Source organism: Micromys minutus (assembly GCF_963924665.1).
Source record: "Micromys minutus genome assembly, chromosome: 10".
Taxonomy (NCBI): domain Eukaryota; kingdom Metazoa; phylum Chordata; class Mammalia; order Rodentia; family Muridae; genus Micromys; species Micromys minutus.
This window is the reverse complement of record NC_137979.1, coordinates 28,850,529-28,863,111: the sequence shown is the minus strand read 5'-3', so window position 1 is coordinate 28,863,111 and position 12,583 is coordinate 28,850,529. Positions and strand designations below refer to the sequence as shown.

The following is a 12,583-nucleotide window of genomic DNA, read 5'->3' as shown; positions in this document are numbered from 1 at the left end:
CTCTGTCCTGAGTCCTTTCCTAATTCCGCCTCCATAAAAAACAGGAGTTAATGAACTACCTAGCTAGAAAGTTGCAAAGGGCTGGATTCAGTAATGTCTAACATCTGCAGTGCATCAACCACAAAGCCTCAGGCCCTTCCCCGGGGCAGATCACTACTCAGGAAAGGGCCCAAAAATCTGAAAATCAAATTCCAGAGCAACACAGTGTCTGACATATCATCCCCCAATCTGGGGTTACAGTCTGTCTCAGGAAGTAGTATTCATTTCCTTTCACAAGAAAAAGGGCTATTTAGGACATGACAAGAGGTTCTGAGGTAAATGTGGCATCCCTTCAGTGCCCAGGTACACACAATTGAGATTTTGAGGGATCCCACTGTGCTACAAAAGCATTCTATTCCGGGGATGTGGGTCTAGTAAAGTTAGGGTGTTGGTTTATCCTTCACCTGAATTCTTCTCTGTGTCAATTTGGATAAGTCTGGTGAGCCCGGATAGCTACGAGAAGGTCCAGAAATCGTGGTTTTCTCAGGGCTGGGGGCACTCAGAGAAGATGGGGCCCTGGGATCCTGAGGTTCTGGCTCTTCCTCAGTGTCATCGTCATCTCCAGGCCCAAGCCCTGCTAGCTTCTTGGTAGCTTTCCATAGCCTATGAGCAGCCCGATCATCTCTAGCAGCTGGGGAGACCTCCTCCACATGGCAGTTGGCAAAATACCTCCCGCTGAGGGGTTCAATGCCCTCCTGCAGAGCGCAGTACAGGGGTGTCTGGGCACCCCCTTGAGGCGCCCGGAGCACCAGCCAAGCCAGTGGGCGCACAATAGGACACAGCCATCCAGGAAGGTGACGCAGGAAGAGCTCCGAGTTCACAGGTCCTGTGGGCAGGAAGAAGGAGGATTTGTGGAGGAAGGCAGAGGGGGCTCAGGCGCCAGGCAGGGAAAAAGCAGCTAGGAGCAGACAGCAGAATCTGCTTCCATGGAAAGCGCATTAGTGTCTACCAGGGGACCCCACAAGGTGATTTAATCCAGTTCCTACAGAAAGCCTTCCTATCAGCCTATGGTCTGTACAGTCCCATCTCCCAAGCTGTGTTCTTTGTTCTTTGCTGCTCAATCTAGCCCCTCCCCCACCCCCCTTTTTTTTTCTGGTGATGGTGATTTGAACCCAGGGCTCTGTACCTGCTTGCAGGTACTCTATCAATGGAGCTACAGCTCTGGTCCTTCCCTTTTTGAGAGTCTCACTCCTCTACAAGTCAAGTCTGACCTTGAATTCACAGCAATACTCTCACCTCAGCTTCCCATTGGGGTCACCAGTGTAAGCCACAGTGCCTAATTCATACCAGCTTTTCATCCATCCCAGGCCCTGTTCCTTTGTTTAGCCACCATTTTTAAGAAGCCACACCATATCAGCCACCGTTTGTAACACTAGGGGTCTGTAACTGTAACGAGAGCTTACTAAAGGTTAGCAGCATTATTGTCACTGTGATTACAAAGAAGCCCCCAAGCAATGGTTTTCTACGATGAGCTAGGCAGGGCTTGCCTATTGTAACCACTGTCTAACTGCACAGATGATTCACCATTTCAGCCCATCTCTCTTCCTCCTCCCTCTGTTCTAGGCACACCAGCCATCCCGCAGAACATCAGGAACTCTCCCACCTCTGTGCTTGTTGTTTGACTTCTGAGCTTCAAAGACCCCTTCCTCTCTTTCAGATCTGTGTTCAGTTCTCGCAAGTGTCTTCCTTGACAGCCATCGACAGAATCAAACGTTCCGTCTGGGAACTCTGGGTCGTTCTCTTCCTGTCTATCCTTCCTTAGTGCCACTTTCCCGACACTGGTCAAGGTCTTTGGCTTTTGTTTTGTCTTCTCTCAGAGAGACAAGGTGGCCTCACTACTTTTGTGCCAGCATGTAAATCATGCCCACTGTGTAGTAGATGCCACAAAGGGAGGGCTCCTTGACTGGATGATGTATGACTTATCACCATCACCACTGTAACTTTTTTCCCCCAGTGGTGTTGGGGAATCAAACTCAATCTTGGCTTGGCATGGTGGCTCATACTGGAAATCTAAGCGTGAGGCAAGAAGATGGGGGTGAATTTGAGGCTTAACTGAACTACATACAATTCCAGATCAACCTGGGCTTCAGAAAACTGTGTTTCAAACCCCCCCCCCAAAAAAAACCCAAAAACCAAAACAGGACAAAATAGAACCTAACAAACAAACTAGGACCTAACCACTAGATTGCTCAGTGGTTATGGGCACTTGCTGCTCTTGTAGAGGACCCAGGTTGGTTCTTAGTACCCACATGGAAGCTCTCAGCCATCCATAACTATATCTAGGGGATCTGGCCTCTGTGGGCACTTCTCTCTGACCCATATATCCATGCAGACAAAACTAACACACACACACACACACACACACACACACACACACACACACACACACACACAGCGAGCCAGGAATGGTATCCCACACCATTGATTCCAGTACTCTGGAGGCAGAAGCAGACAGGTCTTTGAGTGTTTGAAGCCAGCCTTGTCTACAAAGCAAACTCCAGGTCAGCCTGGTCTACATAGTGAGATCCTGGCTCAAAACCAAATCAAACAAACACCCCAAACCCAAGGAAGGAAGGAAGAAGCACAGGCTCAGGGTTTTGCCTACAGTAAGACATGTGTTCTACTGCTCAGTTGCAGCCTCAGCCTCTATACTATCATTAGGGTCTTATTTTATCCCCCAGCCAGTGGTCAGCACCCAAGTGTACTGGTGAGAAAGGAAGAAAACAGATGAGGAGAGAAAGTCTGTCCCCAAGATCAGCAATGAACAGGTTTCTCCTTGACCATGTTTCCATTCTGTGACTCAATAGGAGAGTGAAGGGCGCACAGTAAGGGACAAAGATGCTAGAGAGGCAATGAAGGGCAGTCAGACTCAGGCCTCACCTGGGTGGGCTGCATAGCAGGTAACACCAGTTCCCTCAAGCTGGCTGGCAAGCTCCCGGGCAAACAGCACGTTGGCTAGTTTGCTGTCGGCATATGCCCGAAGCTCCTGCTGCCAGCCCACCACTGGGCAGTCCAGACGTGTGAAGTCAAGACGACCACGTCGGTGGGCAGCCGATGACACTATTACCACACGGCTGGGGGCACACGACCTCAGGCGGGGTAGCAACAAGTGTGTCAGCAGAAAAGGGCCAACATGGTTCACTCGCAACAGCAGGTTAAAGGTTTCCCGAGTCCGGCCACAGGAACTGATCCCTAGGGCAGAAGTTAGGCATGAGTTGCTGTTATAGGTGTCCCATGAGTCTTAGAATCCTCACTTGTGAGATGTGTCTCCTGGAGGGCCTACCACTCACTCCAGGTTACCGGCCACCCTCCCACAGGGCCTGCTGCTCCTCACCTGCATTGTGGATGAGGATGTCCAGCCTTGGCTCAGAGCTTAGGAAGCCTGTGGCAAAGGCCTGCACGGAGGCCAGACTGGCCAAGTCCAAGGCCATGAAGATGACCTCATTGTTTCCGCTCTCCTGTGGAGCAGCAAGGGCTAGGATTGTTACTGGGTATCTCCCTTCTCCTCCCTCTTCCCAGGCTTCTGAGGGCCTATCCACTATGACTAAAACCTGCCACTAAGCATGGGTGTGTGGATTCAAATCTTGATTTTTGCCTCTAACTAGAGTGTGACTACAGATAAGATACTGATTATCTTTTGGGCCTCTGATCTCTTACTGTAAAATGAGATAGTAACAAAAATAATACTTTCTACTGGGAAAACAAAAGCTGGGAGGATTAAATCAGATAAAATACTCCTATGTTTGGTGTGGTTCAGGCACACACTGGTTCAAGGCCTGTTCAAGGCCTGCCTGAGCTAGAGTTAATATACATAAACTACTCAGTCAGCACTGTGCAGGTATTTGCTATTGTCATTCCTCGTAGTCATTATTATTTACTTTAAAGTCAATTGCAGCCTTTCACCTGTTGTAGACAGCATCTTGCTATTGACCAGACTGCCTTGGAACTCATGATCTTCCTTCCTCAGCCTCTTCAGGGTTGGAATTACAGGTGTGCACCACCATGTCCAGCTCTAGCAAACTTTTCCTAAGAGACTGTGGTCTTCTCTTAAGCACCCCCAACACCCGAGACAGGGTCTTAAGATGTAACCCAAGTTGGTCTTAAACTCACAGAAATCTACCTGCCTCTGCCTCTTAAGTGCTTCTCAAGGATTAAAGGTGTGTGACCCTCTTACTCCTGTCTTCTGCAGTCTCGGTACCGCACAGCTCTAAGTAATTAACTTGAAAAAGCCATCGGAATGGTCCAGAGCCTACTGAAGCGTCTTCTCTGCTCAGCTGTCTTCAACTCGATGGTATTTGGAAGGGCCTCCAGGGGCTGGCTGTGGCTTAGAACCCCTTTAGGACATTCCTCTTATTCCGGCTTCATCCCCGCACCGTCTCTCCAATTAGACTCTCTTGTCTCAGGGCATTCGCACCTGTAGTTCTTTCTGCCTCTCTTCATTAGCCTAACCCTTCCTTTGCCAAGGATGGCCTTATGCTCCCGGTCCTGTGCTGGGACCACTCCTGGCTTCATTAACTCTTTCAGATTCTTTAACCTCTCAAGACTAGAGACCACAGCAGTCCCTGCATCCTCCTCCGTGTTTAAGGGACAAGCTCTCTCCTCTCAGATCTTGATTCCTCCGCCCTCCGCTCTGCTCCGCCCTCCGCGTCCCAACTATGGTCTCACCTGGCGGAGGTCGAAGGCGGCCGCCTCCCCGCGCTCCCGGCTGCGGCAGGCCAGCACCACGCGCGCTCCCCGGCGCGCCAGCTCCAGCGCTGTCATCTTCCCGATGCCGCTATTGGCGCCTGCGGGCGGCGGGCGGGAGCCAGCTCAGCCGGTCGGGCCGCGGCCACCCGCCCGGCCTCCCCGCCGCCCGCCCGCGCGCACTCACCAGTGACCACAGCCGTGCGGCCCCGCAGGCTGCCGATGCCGCCGCACAGTGGGGCCTTCACCAGGTTGTAGTAGACAAGCACGTAGGCGCCCAGCAGCAGCCCCGCGCCCAGCAGCAGCGTCTCCATGCCGGCAGTGCTCCCGGCTCCCGCCCGGGCCTCGTCGCTCCCGCCTCGGCCTCGCGAGGGCGGCGGCAGGCTGGGCAGGGGTGTGCGCGCACGCGTGGCCCCTGCGAGCGCCCCCTAGGCATGCGCCTGCGTGCCCTGGCGGCGTGCCTAGGCGGAACACCTAGGAGTCCTGGGAGCGCCCTCTAGGCTTGTGAACTCCCGGGAACGCGTGCTAGGGTAGCTACGGGGAAACATCTGCGTGTGGGACTGGTGGGTGTGTGTACGCCCAGGGCCCTGAGGTGTCCGTTCAAGGTTTGGGTGTGCTTCTGGATTCTGGGCCGGCGCCGGCGTGAGAGCACTGCGTAGGTGTCTGTGCCCATTGCCGGAGTCCCTCCAGGCTGTGCATGGCATCTGTAGTCTCCACCAACGCGTGTGACTGAATGAACATCTCTGTTTACTCTAGGTGTGAGTATGTAGCAGTCTCTCAGTCTGGAATCCTATGTACATGAATGGGCTCGTATGTTCAGAGTCGAGTCCTGAATGCTTTTCTCTCAATGGAGCGACTCTAATTTCTCATCCTTTTATCATTCAGCCCTCCGCTTCTGCTTCTAGGATCTTTACTGTTACAAGCCAGAGATACAAGGCTTCTCATGATGGCACTCACAGGGTGGTCAGGATCCAATTTCGTGATTTCCTAATTCTATGACCCCCACCCCTTTCCCTGTGGATTTTTGAGGTAGTTTCCCTAGGCAGCCCATGTTGGCCTTAAACGTGAGATCTTCCTGCCTCAACCTCCAAAACAGTAGGTATTACATGGTTGTTACTCCATCTCTCCTACCTTCTAAAAGATAGTATAATGTCAATAAGTAATTTGTTTCTGGAACGGCTCACAGGTGGCAAGACTAGGTAGACACCCCAATACTAGGAAACAGGGACTGAGGGTAAGGCAGGGACAGGCATTCCTGGCAGGACCCTGCCTACGATAATCATGACATGCTCAGCAGTGGATAGATAATCAGGTAGAACTGAGCTTATTTCTGCCTTTTAGAGGTTCAAGAAGTCCTTTCTGCAGTGGAAACAGAATGGCTGTAGCTGCATTTGGGAGACTAGGGGGCACTCTTATTTAATACTGTACTTGTGCTCCTGGAGCACAATTATAGATACTGTGGAGGTAAATCTCATCTAACCCTATCAACAAACTTGAATATATGAATGGGTACCAGTTAGAACAGTATCAGAACACAGGTGTTTTCTAGGGGACTTTCTCAGGATGAAAGCAGGGCATTTGGCTTTGAGGATGCCCAGGAAATTAAAATTAGGGTAACCCAGCAGGGTATTTCCTGATGAGAACAGAAGATATTCAAGTTACAGCAAGAGCAGCACAGGCTAGAGCAGCAGGCCTTCACCTGTGGGTCACCTCCTTACCAAGAGTCAAATGACCCCTTTCACAGGAGATACATCTCAGATATCCTGCATGTCAGATATTTACAATTTGTAACAGTAGCAAAATTTAAGTTATGAAATAGCAAAGAAATACCTTGATGGTGGGCGTCACCACAACACGACAAACTATATAAAAGGGTCACATTAGGACTGTTGAGAAGCACTGGTCTAGAAAGTAGATTTTACTGCATTAGGGCTCTCTAAAGGAATCAGCAGCCCTCAAAAGGGGAAGTACTCCTTTCCGCTTCTCTCACCCGGCGTAGGCTCATCTCACTGACATCTGCCTTCTCTACCAAGCTTCCCTTGGAGACTACTTGAGACTGACACTTGTTCAAAGGGTGCAAAAGACCCCAGGACACTTGCCCCCTCTAAGCGTGATGACAGGTAGGACAGACAGGCAGAAAACATAATTTGAAGTATTTTTGGTTTTTATATACAGAATACAGGAAAGTTTCTGTAAAGTCTAAAACATTACAATTACTATGTACATTGGTACTAGTTGTGGGGAAGAGGAAGTATCTGGGGTGAGAAGAGAAGTGGTCAGAGAACAAAAAAAGGACACAGAACAGGTTTACGACAAAAACGCCTTCGCTACGATAGACACTTCGAGAAAAACACTCTACCACATGTACTGTACACAGTTTTTAAAAACATTGAAAAAATGCCATCACTAGATGTATTTACACAAAATCCAAATACACTTTTCCTTATTTGAAATAAAATAGATGGACAGGAAGAAAAAGAATTCATTTCTCATTTGTCCATATACACAGTAGCTACCTGTAGTGCAACCGCTGCAGGAAGGGAAAATTCCTTGTAGGGTGGGAACCTTGGAAAGGAGTGGGTAGCGATCTTTATATTAAATAAAACAATGATATTGTATAGATTTTGCTGTATGAAAACTGTATTTTTTCTTTTAATATAAAACTATTGTCACTGCCACAAAATAGAACAAGTTTCTGATTATTTTACAACAGCGAGCAGGCGGTTGAGGGGGAAGGAGCAGGAGGTGGGGGAAGTGTCCAGACCAGGGTCTCCCCTCCCTGCCCATGCCGTTCCTCAGCTCGGGTCTGCCGCTTTCCCATGAAATGTTGAGTACAAATATGTGTGCAAATGCCCCCTAGAACTTGAGAAAGAAAAGTCTTAAAAAACAGTCAAAAGGTTTTCTTCATTTCATGCAAAGATTGTAGTTGAAGGGTTTCTGGTATAGAAAACACCCGGGCTTGGTTCGTGTACATTTTTGCATTGCAGGAGTCTTGGGCCAGGCCAATGGCCTAGGGAACGGAGTTGGAGCGCAGCACAGGGCCCTGATGAGGCTTGAGAGATAGTTTCTCGACCAAGACCCCATCCTGCAGCAGGTTGGCATCGCCTTTGGGCTGTTTGGTCGCAAACTCAGTGATGCTGAAGACAAACTGCAGGCAGCCTAGCTTGATGTAGCTGCCGTGGTGTAGTAAGGCTGTGCCCTCCCAGCCGGCCCCACTGCCCCCGATCAAGCTTGAGCTGCTGGCTTTGCAATTGCAAGGTTTCCGCTGTGGCCCCTGGGCCTGGGAACTCATCATGGCTGCCTCCTCACTTGGCTCTTCATCCTGTTTCTGGTGTCGGCGGCGCCCTGGGAAAAAGGGGCATGATCATAGGAGGGCAACAGTGAACGGCTGACCTGTCTGGGATGACTGGCAGTACTGGTCCCCTGCATCTCCCCATTCTACGCTACATGATCAGGGCTGAGGGATGCTCAGACGGGGCTGGAGTCTCAAGTCCCCAGAAGGGTCTGATACATATGTGGGTGTTCAGCACTTGATTCTTGGTGGCTTTTCCCAGGCCCACCAACAGCGAGCTTGGCCAGTGGGACTGGGAAGTCAAGGAACTGTAGGTGATTGACAGCATGGCAGAACCAAGGTGACTGGGGCCTTAGCTGTGTGGCCACAGGCCTCTGCTCCAACTTACTGATGACACTCTGTACTTTGGCAACAATACTGCTTGGGGGAGTTGGCGGGGTCTTCTCAGAGAAGTCACATGAATACAGCACATTGTCCACCGTTGTCCCGTGCTCACTGTAGTTTAACAGCTCATAATGTTTGGTATTCTGAGGAGGGAGATAATGTGTATTGGTATGTGAAGCCTTGGGAAAGAGGACATAGGGCCTGCTGATCTACCTAGCAAGGTCTCAAGCTCTTCTTCAGTTATGGTCTGCCTCCCTCAGATTTCACCAAGACTCACCTCCTTGTCAAAGCCTGCCCTAGTGACGCCATATTCCCTCTCTCTGCTCCTCAGCACTGGCTCCTGTTGATCTGATATTCACTGGCACACAGTTATGATGAAATTCAAGGACACACAGAGCTTGGCTTCCTTCTACTTTGGTCCCTTATCCTGTTTTGAGGTATCTCTCAACTGTTTTTGTGAGCAACATTAGTTGCAACAATAGCCTGCTCCTACAAGCAGGTTGCTATGGTGCAATGCCAAGCCTTTCACACTTGCCTCTGCCTGTGTCCAGAACCCAGTGCTGGGGAAGAACCTCAGGCTAGGAGAGCTCCCTCCCACCCATCTCTGCCTCTCACCTCATCGTAGAATATGCAGGCATGTTTCCCGGACACGTAGTTACAGTGACCATAGTTTGTAAGGCACACATCCATGTCAGCTCCTGCAAGGTGGCAGGAGTCAAGGAAAAGGCAGAGAACAGACTGTAAGGTGTATGTGTTGGGAAGGTGAAAGAGAGGGGAGTTAGCTTCTGGGTGGTTGCTTCAAGGTAGCTCAGAGCCTCCTTTCTTTTTTCTTTCCTTTATAGCTACCCCATTATTATATCCATATGAACACAATAGTGCAGGGCACTTTAAAGGGCAATTTCTAAGATAAGGGGTGATCTGAGGTGCAGTTGGCAACACCTGTAGTTATAGTACTTGAGAGGCTGAGGCAAGAGGATATACATGAGTTCAAGGCCACTGTGGACTACAGAGGAGCTCCTATCCTAAATCATCTTGATGACCAAAAATAAACAAATAAAGGAGGGTAATGTGAGCCTATCACAACCTGAGAATAAGTTAGTGCCCTCTTATCAAGTCTTTCCTTACAGTGTTTCAGACTCTACTGAGAGGCAGGTAAAGCAAAAGACGTGAGCCAAGGAAGTACACCATTGGATTGTCTGGGCTCTTAGTCTCTGTTGCCTGGATACCCATTGGTTAGACCCATCAACTTCTGAAAGGGTTTCTCTAAGTGTCCAGTGCCCCTCCCAGACTCCTGGCTGGCTCACCTGTCCCGATGTAGAGGGTTCGATAGCACATGTTCACAGCTCCTCCCAACCCTAAGAGGGGGTAGAACACAGCTCGGGCCTGTACCTCCTTTCTTTGCACTACAAGACAAACATAGGGATAGGATCATTCAGAAACCCAGAACCTGTGACCCAAACACAAACCAACAAAACCTAGATCTATGGTTGGTGGCCTTGAAAAAAAATCTCACTGGGTGACTCATGCTCAAACTCACACCTGACCCAGAGCTGCTTCAGGGGAATGCTTCACCCCACCAATAGCATTTCAAATACAGGTTAGGAAGGATCTTCATTGAAGATGGTTACAGAATTTGAGGACATTAGTACTTTAAGTTCCTGGGCTCCTGGTGAGCTTAACAAGGACATTCCAACTGGTAATAAAAAGAGAACATGGAAAAACATAAGGCATAGGTCAGTGTTTCTCAAGCTTTAATGAGCACATCAACTGCCTATGGATTTGTTAATTATAGTTTAGTTATACAGTACTTGTCCAGTAAGTCAATAGATTTGATTCCTAGAACTACCACCACCCCCAACTGAAAACTGATTTTGGATTTAGTTGGAGTGAAAGGATCTAGAATTTGTAAATTTGAATTTCCTGCATGTGAGTTCATACACACTTGTGTTCACATATACACAAACAACTTTTGGTGTTGTTACTCATATTCTCCTTTTTATAGGGTTTCTCACTGGCCTAGAATTCTACACCTCTGGGATTGTAAGCGTGCATCATCATACCTAGCTTTTGTTATATGAGTTCTAGGGATAGAACTCAGGCTTCTTTGCCAACTGAGTTCAAGAATGTGTTTCTAGTAAACTCTTGGGGTTCTGATAGTACTGGCATGGCATTTTAAGTTCCTGAAGCATCAAGGCTCTGAAGGGCTGAGCTGAGGGCTTCGAGATAACCAAACAGACTTAACATTGGAGAAGAATTTCCTGTTTTTCTATTTCTCACCTTGAACCTTGGGAAAACCTTTTAGTTCAAATATTACAAAGTAATTGAACAGAAAGCAAACAACATATACCTCAAAGTATTGGTAGCTGCTATGCTATGAATCAAAGTGGACTATGTGAAAAAGTTATGGCAAACTCCCCAAGTCTGATCAAAAAGTTGTTTATCTTGTTCGTGCTGAGAAAAATAAAAAAATAACCGTGCTTTATTAAACCCAAAGGTACAAAGAGTTTGAGCTACTGAGAGCAGAGCTTCTCCATGGAGCAAGGTAGAGTCATTCAGACACATCAGACAGGAGAGCTGAGGGTGTGGTGGCAGGTATGTGCACGCGCACCTTCTGTGTGGTGCCCTCCAGAAGCAAGCGGATGTGTCCCAACACTGCCCGGTGAAGCTTGGACCCGGGAAGGGAAAAGCTGATGTATTCTCTGCAAGGCCAGAAACTTGATCAGCTTCTCATCCAACATATTAATCTCGATTTCTATCAACCAAAGAAAAAGATCAAAAAGCTGAGAGAAATGGAACGTGGAAGCAGATAAGAATGACAGGGCAAATCCAGCAAGTAACTTTTGTTCCAACAATATAGAGTCCCAAGTTGAACTGATACAGACTGACCTTTTCTACCCACTCTCTGTGCAGAGAAAACCATTACTATTCTCCTTAACTTTGGGGTTTCCCGCAGACAGAAACAAGTCTTTCCCACTGGTCCAGCTTGCTGTGCTTTCCTTTTCTTTGTCTGATTATATTGTGTAAACCCAGAAGGCAGAGACAAGAGATGGTGCCATCTTTCCCATTCTTCTACCCAAATGGATACGCTTATCCCCACCTCCTTATCCCACTTTAAAAGGACCTGAATGCTACTGGGACATCACTCACCTCCGTTAACATCCATAAACGCTCGAAGTGAGTTGGTGAGGTCCACCATGGCAGTAGAGTTGGCTGGGAAAGAGGGTACGGTTAAAGCGCTTCCTATGGATAACGTGCCGGGGCTGACCTTGCCATCTGGGGACGGAGCAGGAAGACTGTTACTTACGTCGCCTGAGGGAAACCCACCGGTCCAATCCCCCATTGTTGAGACAGTTCTGGATTTCGGACCCAAGGTGATGTTCCCTTCTTGATTCTCAACCCACAGGCTCTGGAACTCCTAGAGCTAAAAACGTGTGGTGAGGAAGGGTAGATGGAACAACAACATACCCGGGCACGCAGGGTTTCCAGAGCACTGAGAACCGTTGCAATTTACCAATCTGGAGTAAGTGCTGAGGCTGCTTTATTCTTTGGCTCATGACCACCTACCTCTGTGCTACCCCTACTCGTACAGAAGTGGACCTGCAATTCCTATCTGCTACAGTACATCTGACAGAGCAAAATCTGTGCTCACTAGCATTACAGAGTTGGGAATAGGATCAGGGGCTCCCAGGCAAAGACACCACAGGCAGCTGGTTGCTGACTGGGAGGAGGATGTCAGGTCATGTGGGAGAGCAGAGGTGACAGCAGCGTATGGAACCTGGTTCAGATGCTGGAAGCAGCAAGCTCGAGGTCCAAATGCTGCCTGGGACAGCTGAGAGAACAAGTCTACACTGGGCCAGACCAACCTCTGCAGGCATTCCACTTTATAACTATATGAAAGGCAACGCTGCTTTCTGTCCCTGCTTGAACATGAACGTTGCTCCAACGAGCTGGCTCTGAGCATCTGCATACACGGAGCCTCAGGCTGACCCAAGTGGTTCCAGAAAGCATGTGCTTTCTGAGGTGATGGAACAAACAGGCAGAAGACTAGGTCCAGAAGGTGAGAGGAGGGGCCAGTGACCCAACCACAATTCCAGTATTGCCACTGACCTGGCAGGCCACTCTAAGGAAGTGACTTAAATTAATGAGAATAGCTCCAACTTATGGCTGGGATTAGCTAACACAGCC

General features: G+C 49.0%; 2 protein-coding genes across 6 annotated transcripts in view; both read right to left on the bottom strand.

Annotated features, from left to right (window-relative positions):
• Positions 1-138: 138 nt before the first annotated feature.
• DHRS13 (dehydrogenase/reductase 13) lies at positions 139-5,078 on the bottom strand. The gene is made up of 5 exons (XM_080924402.1): positions 4,910-5,078; positions 4,705-4,823; positions 3,374-3,497; positions 2,920-3,231; positions 139-865 (listed from the first exon to the last, which is right to left on the bottom strand). The coding sequence occupies exons 1-5, from the start codon at positions 5,034-5,036 to the stop codon at positions 420-422; spliced, it is 1,128 nt and encodes a 375-aa protein (XP_080780528.1). The 5' UTR covers positions 5,037-5,078; the 3' UTR covers positions 139-419.
• A 1,821-nt stretch (positions 5,079-6,899) lies between these two features.
• The window catches only part of PHF12 (PHD finger protein 12), a gene marked incomplete at its 5' end in the record, with an annotated part of 43,943 nt that continues 38,259 nt past the window's right edge, over positions 6,900-12,583 (bottom strand). For 3 of the 5 annotated variants that reach the window (XM_080922606.1, XM_080922605.1, XM_080922607.1), the window contains 6 exons: positions 6,900-8,067; positions 8,403-8,541; positions 9,014-9,096; positions 9,703-9,801; positions 11,007-11,150; positions 11,546-11,671. In XM_080922606.1, coding sequence (XP_080778732.1) covers positions 7,733-8,067; positions 8,403-8,541; positions 9,014-9,096; positions 9,703-9,801; positions 11,007-11,150; positions 11,546-11,671 — 926 coding nt within the window. In that variant the 3' untranslated portion in view covers positions 6,900-7,732. The other 2 variants (XM_080922608.1, XM_080922609.1) reach the window with 2 other exon arrangements.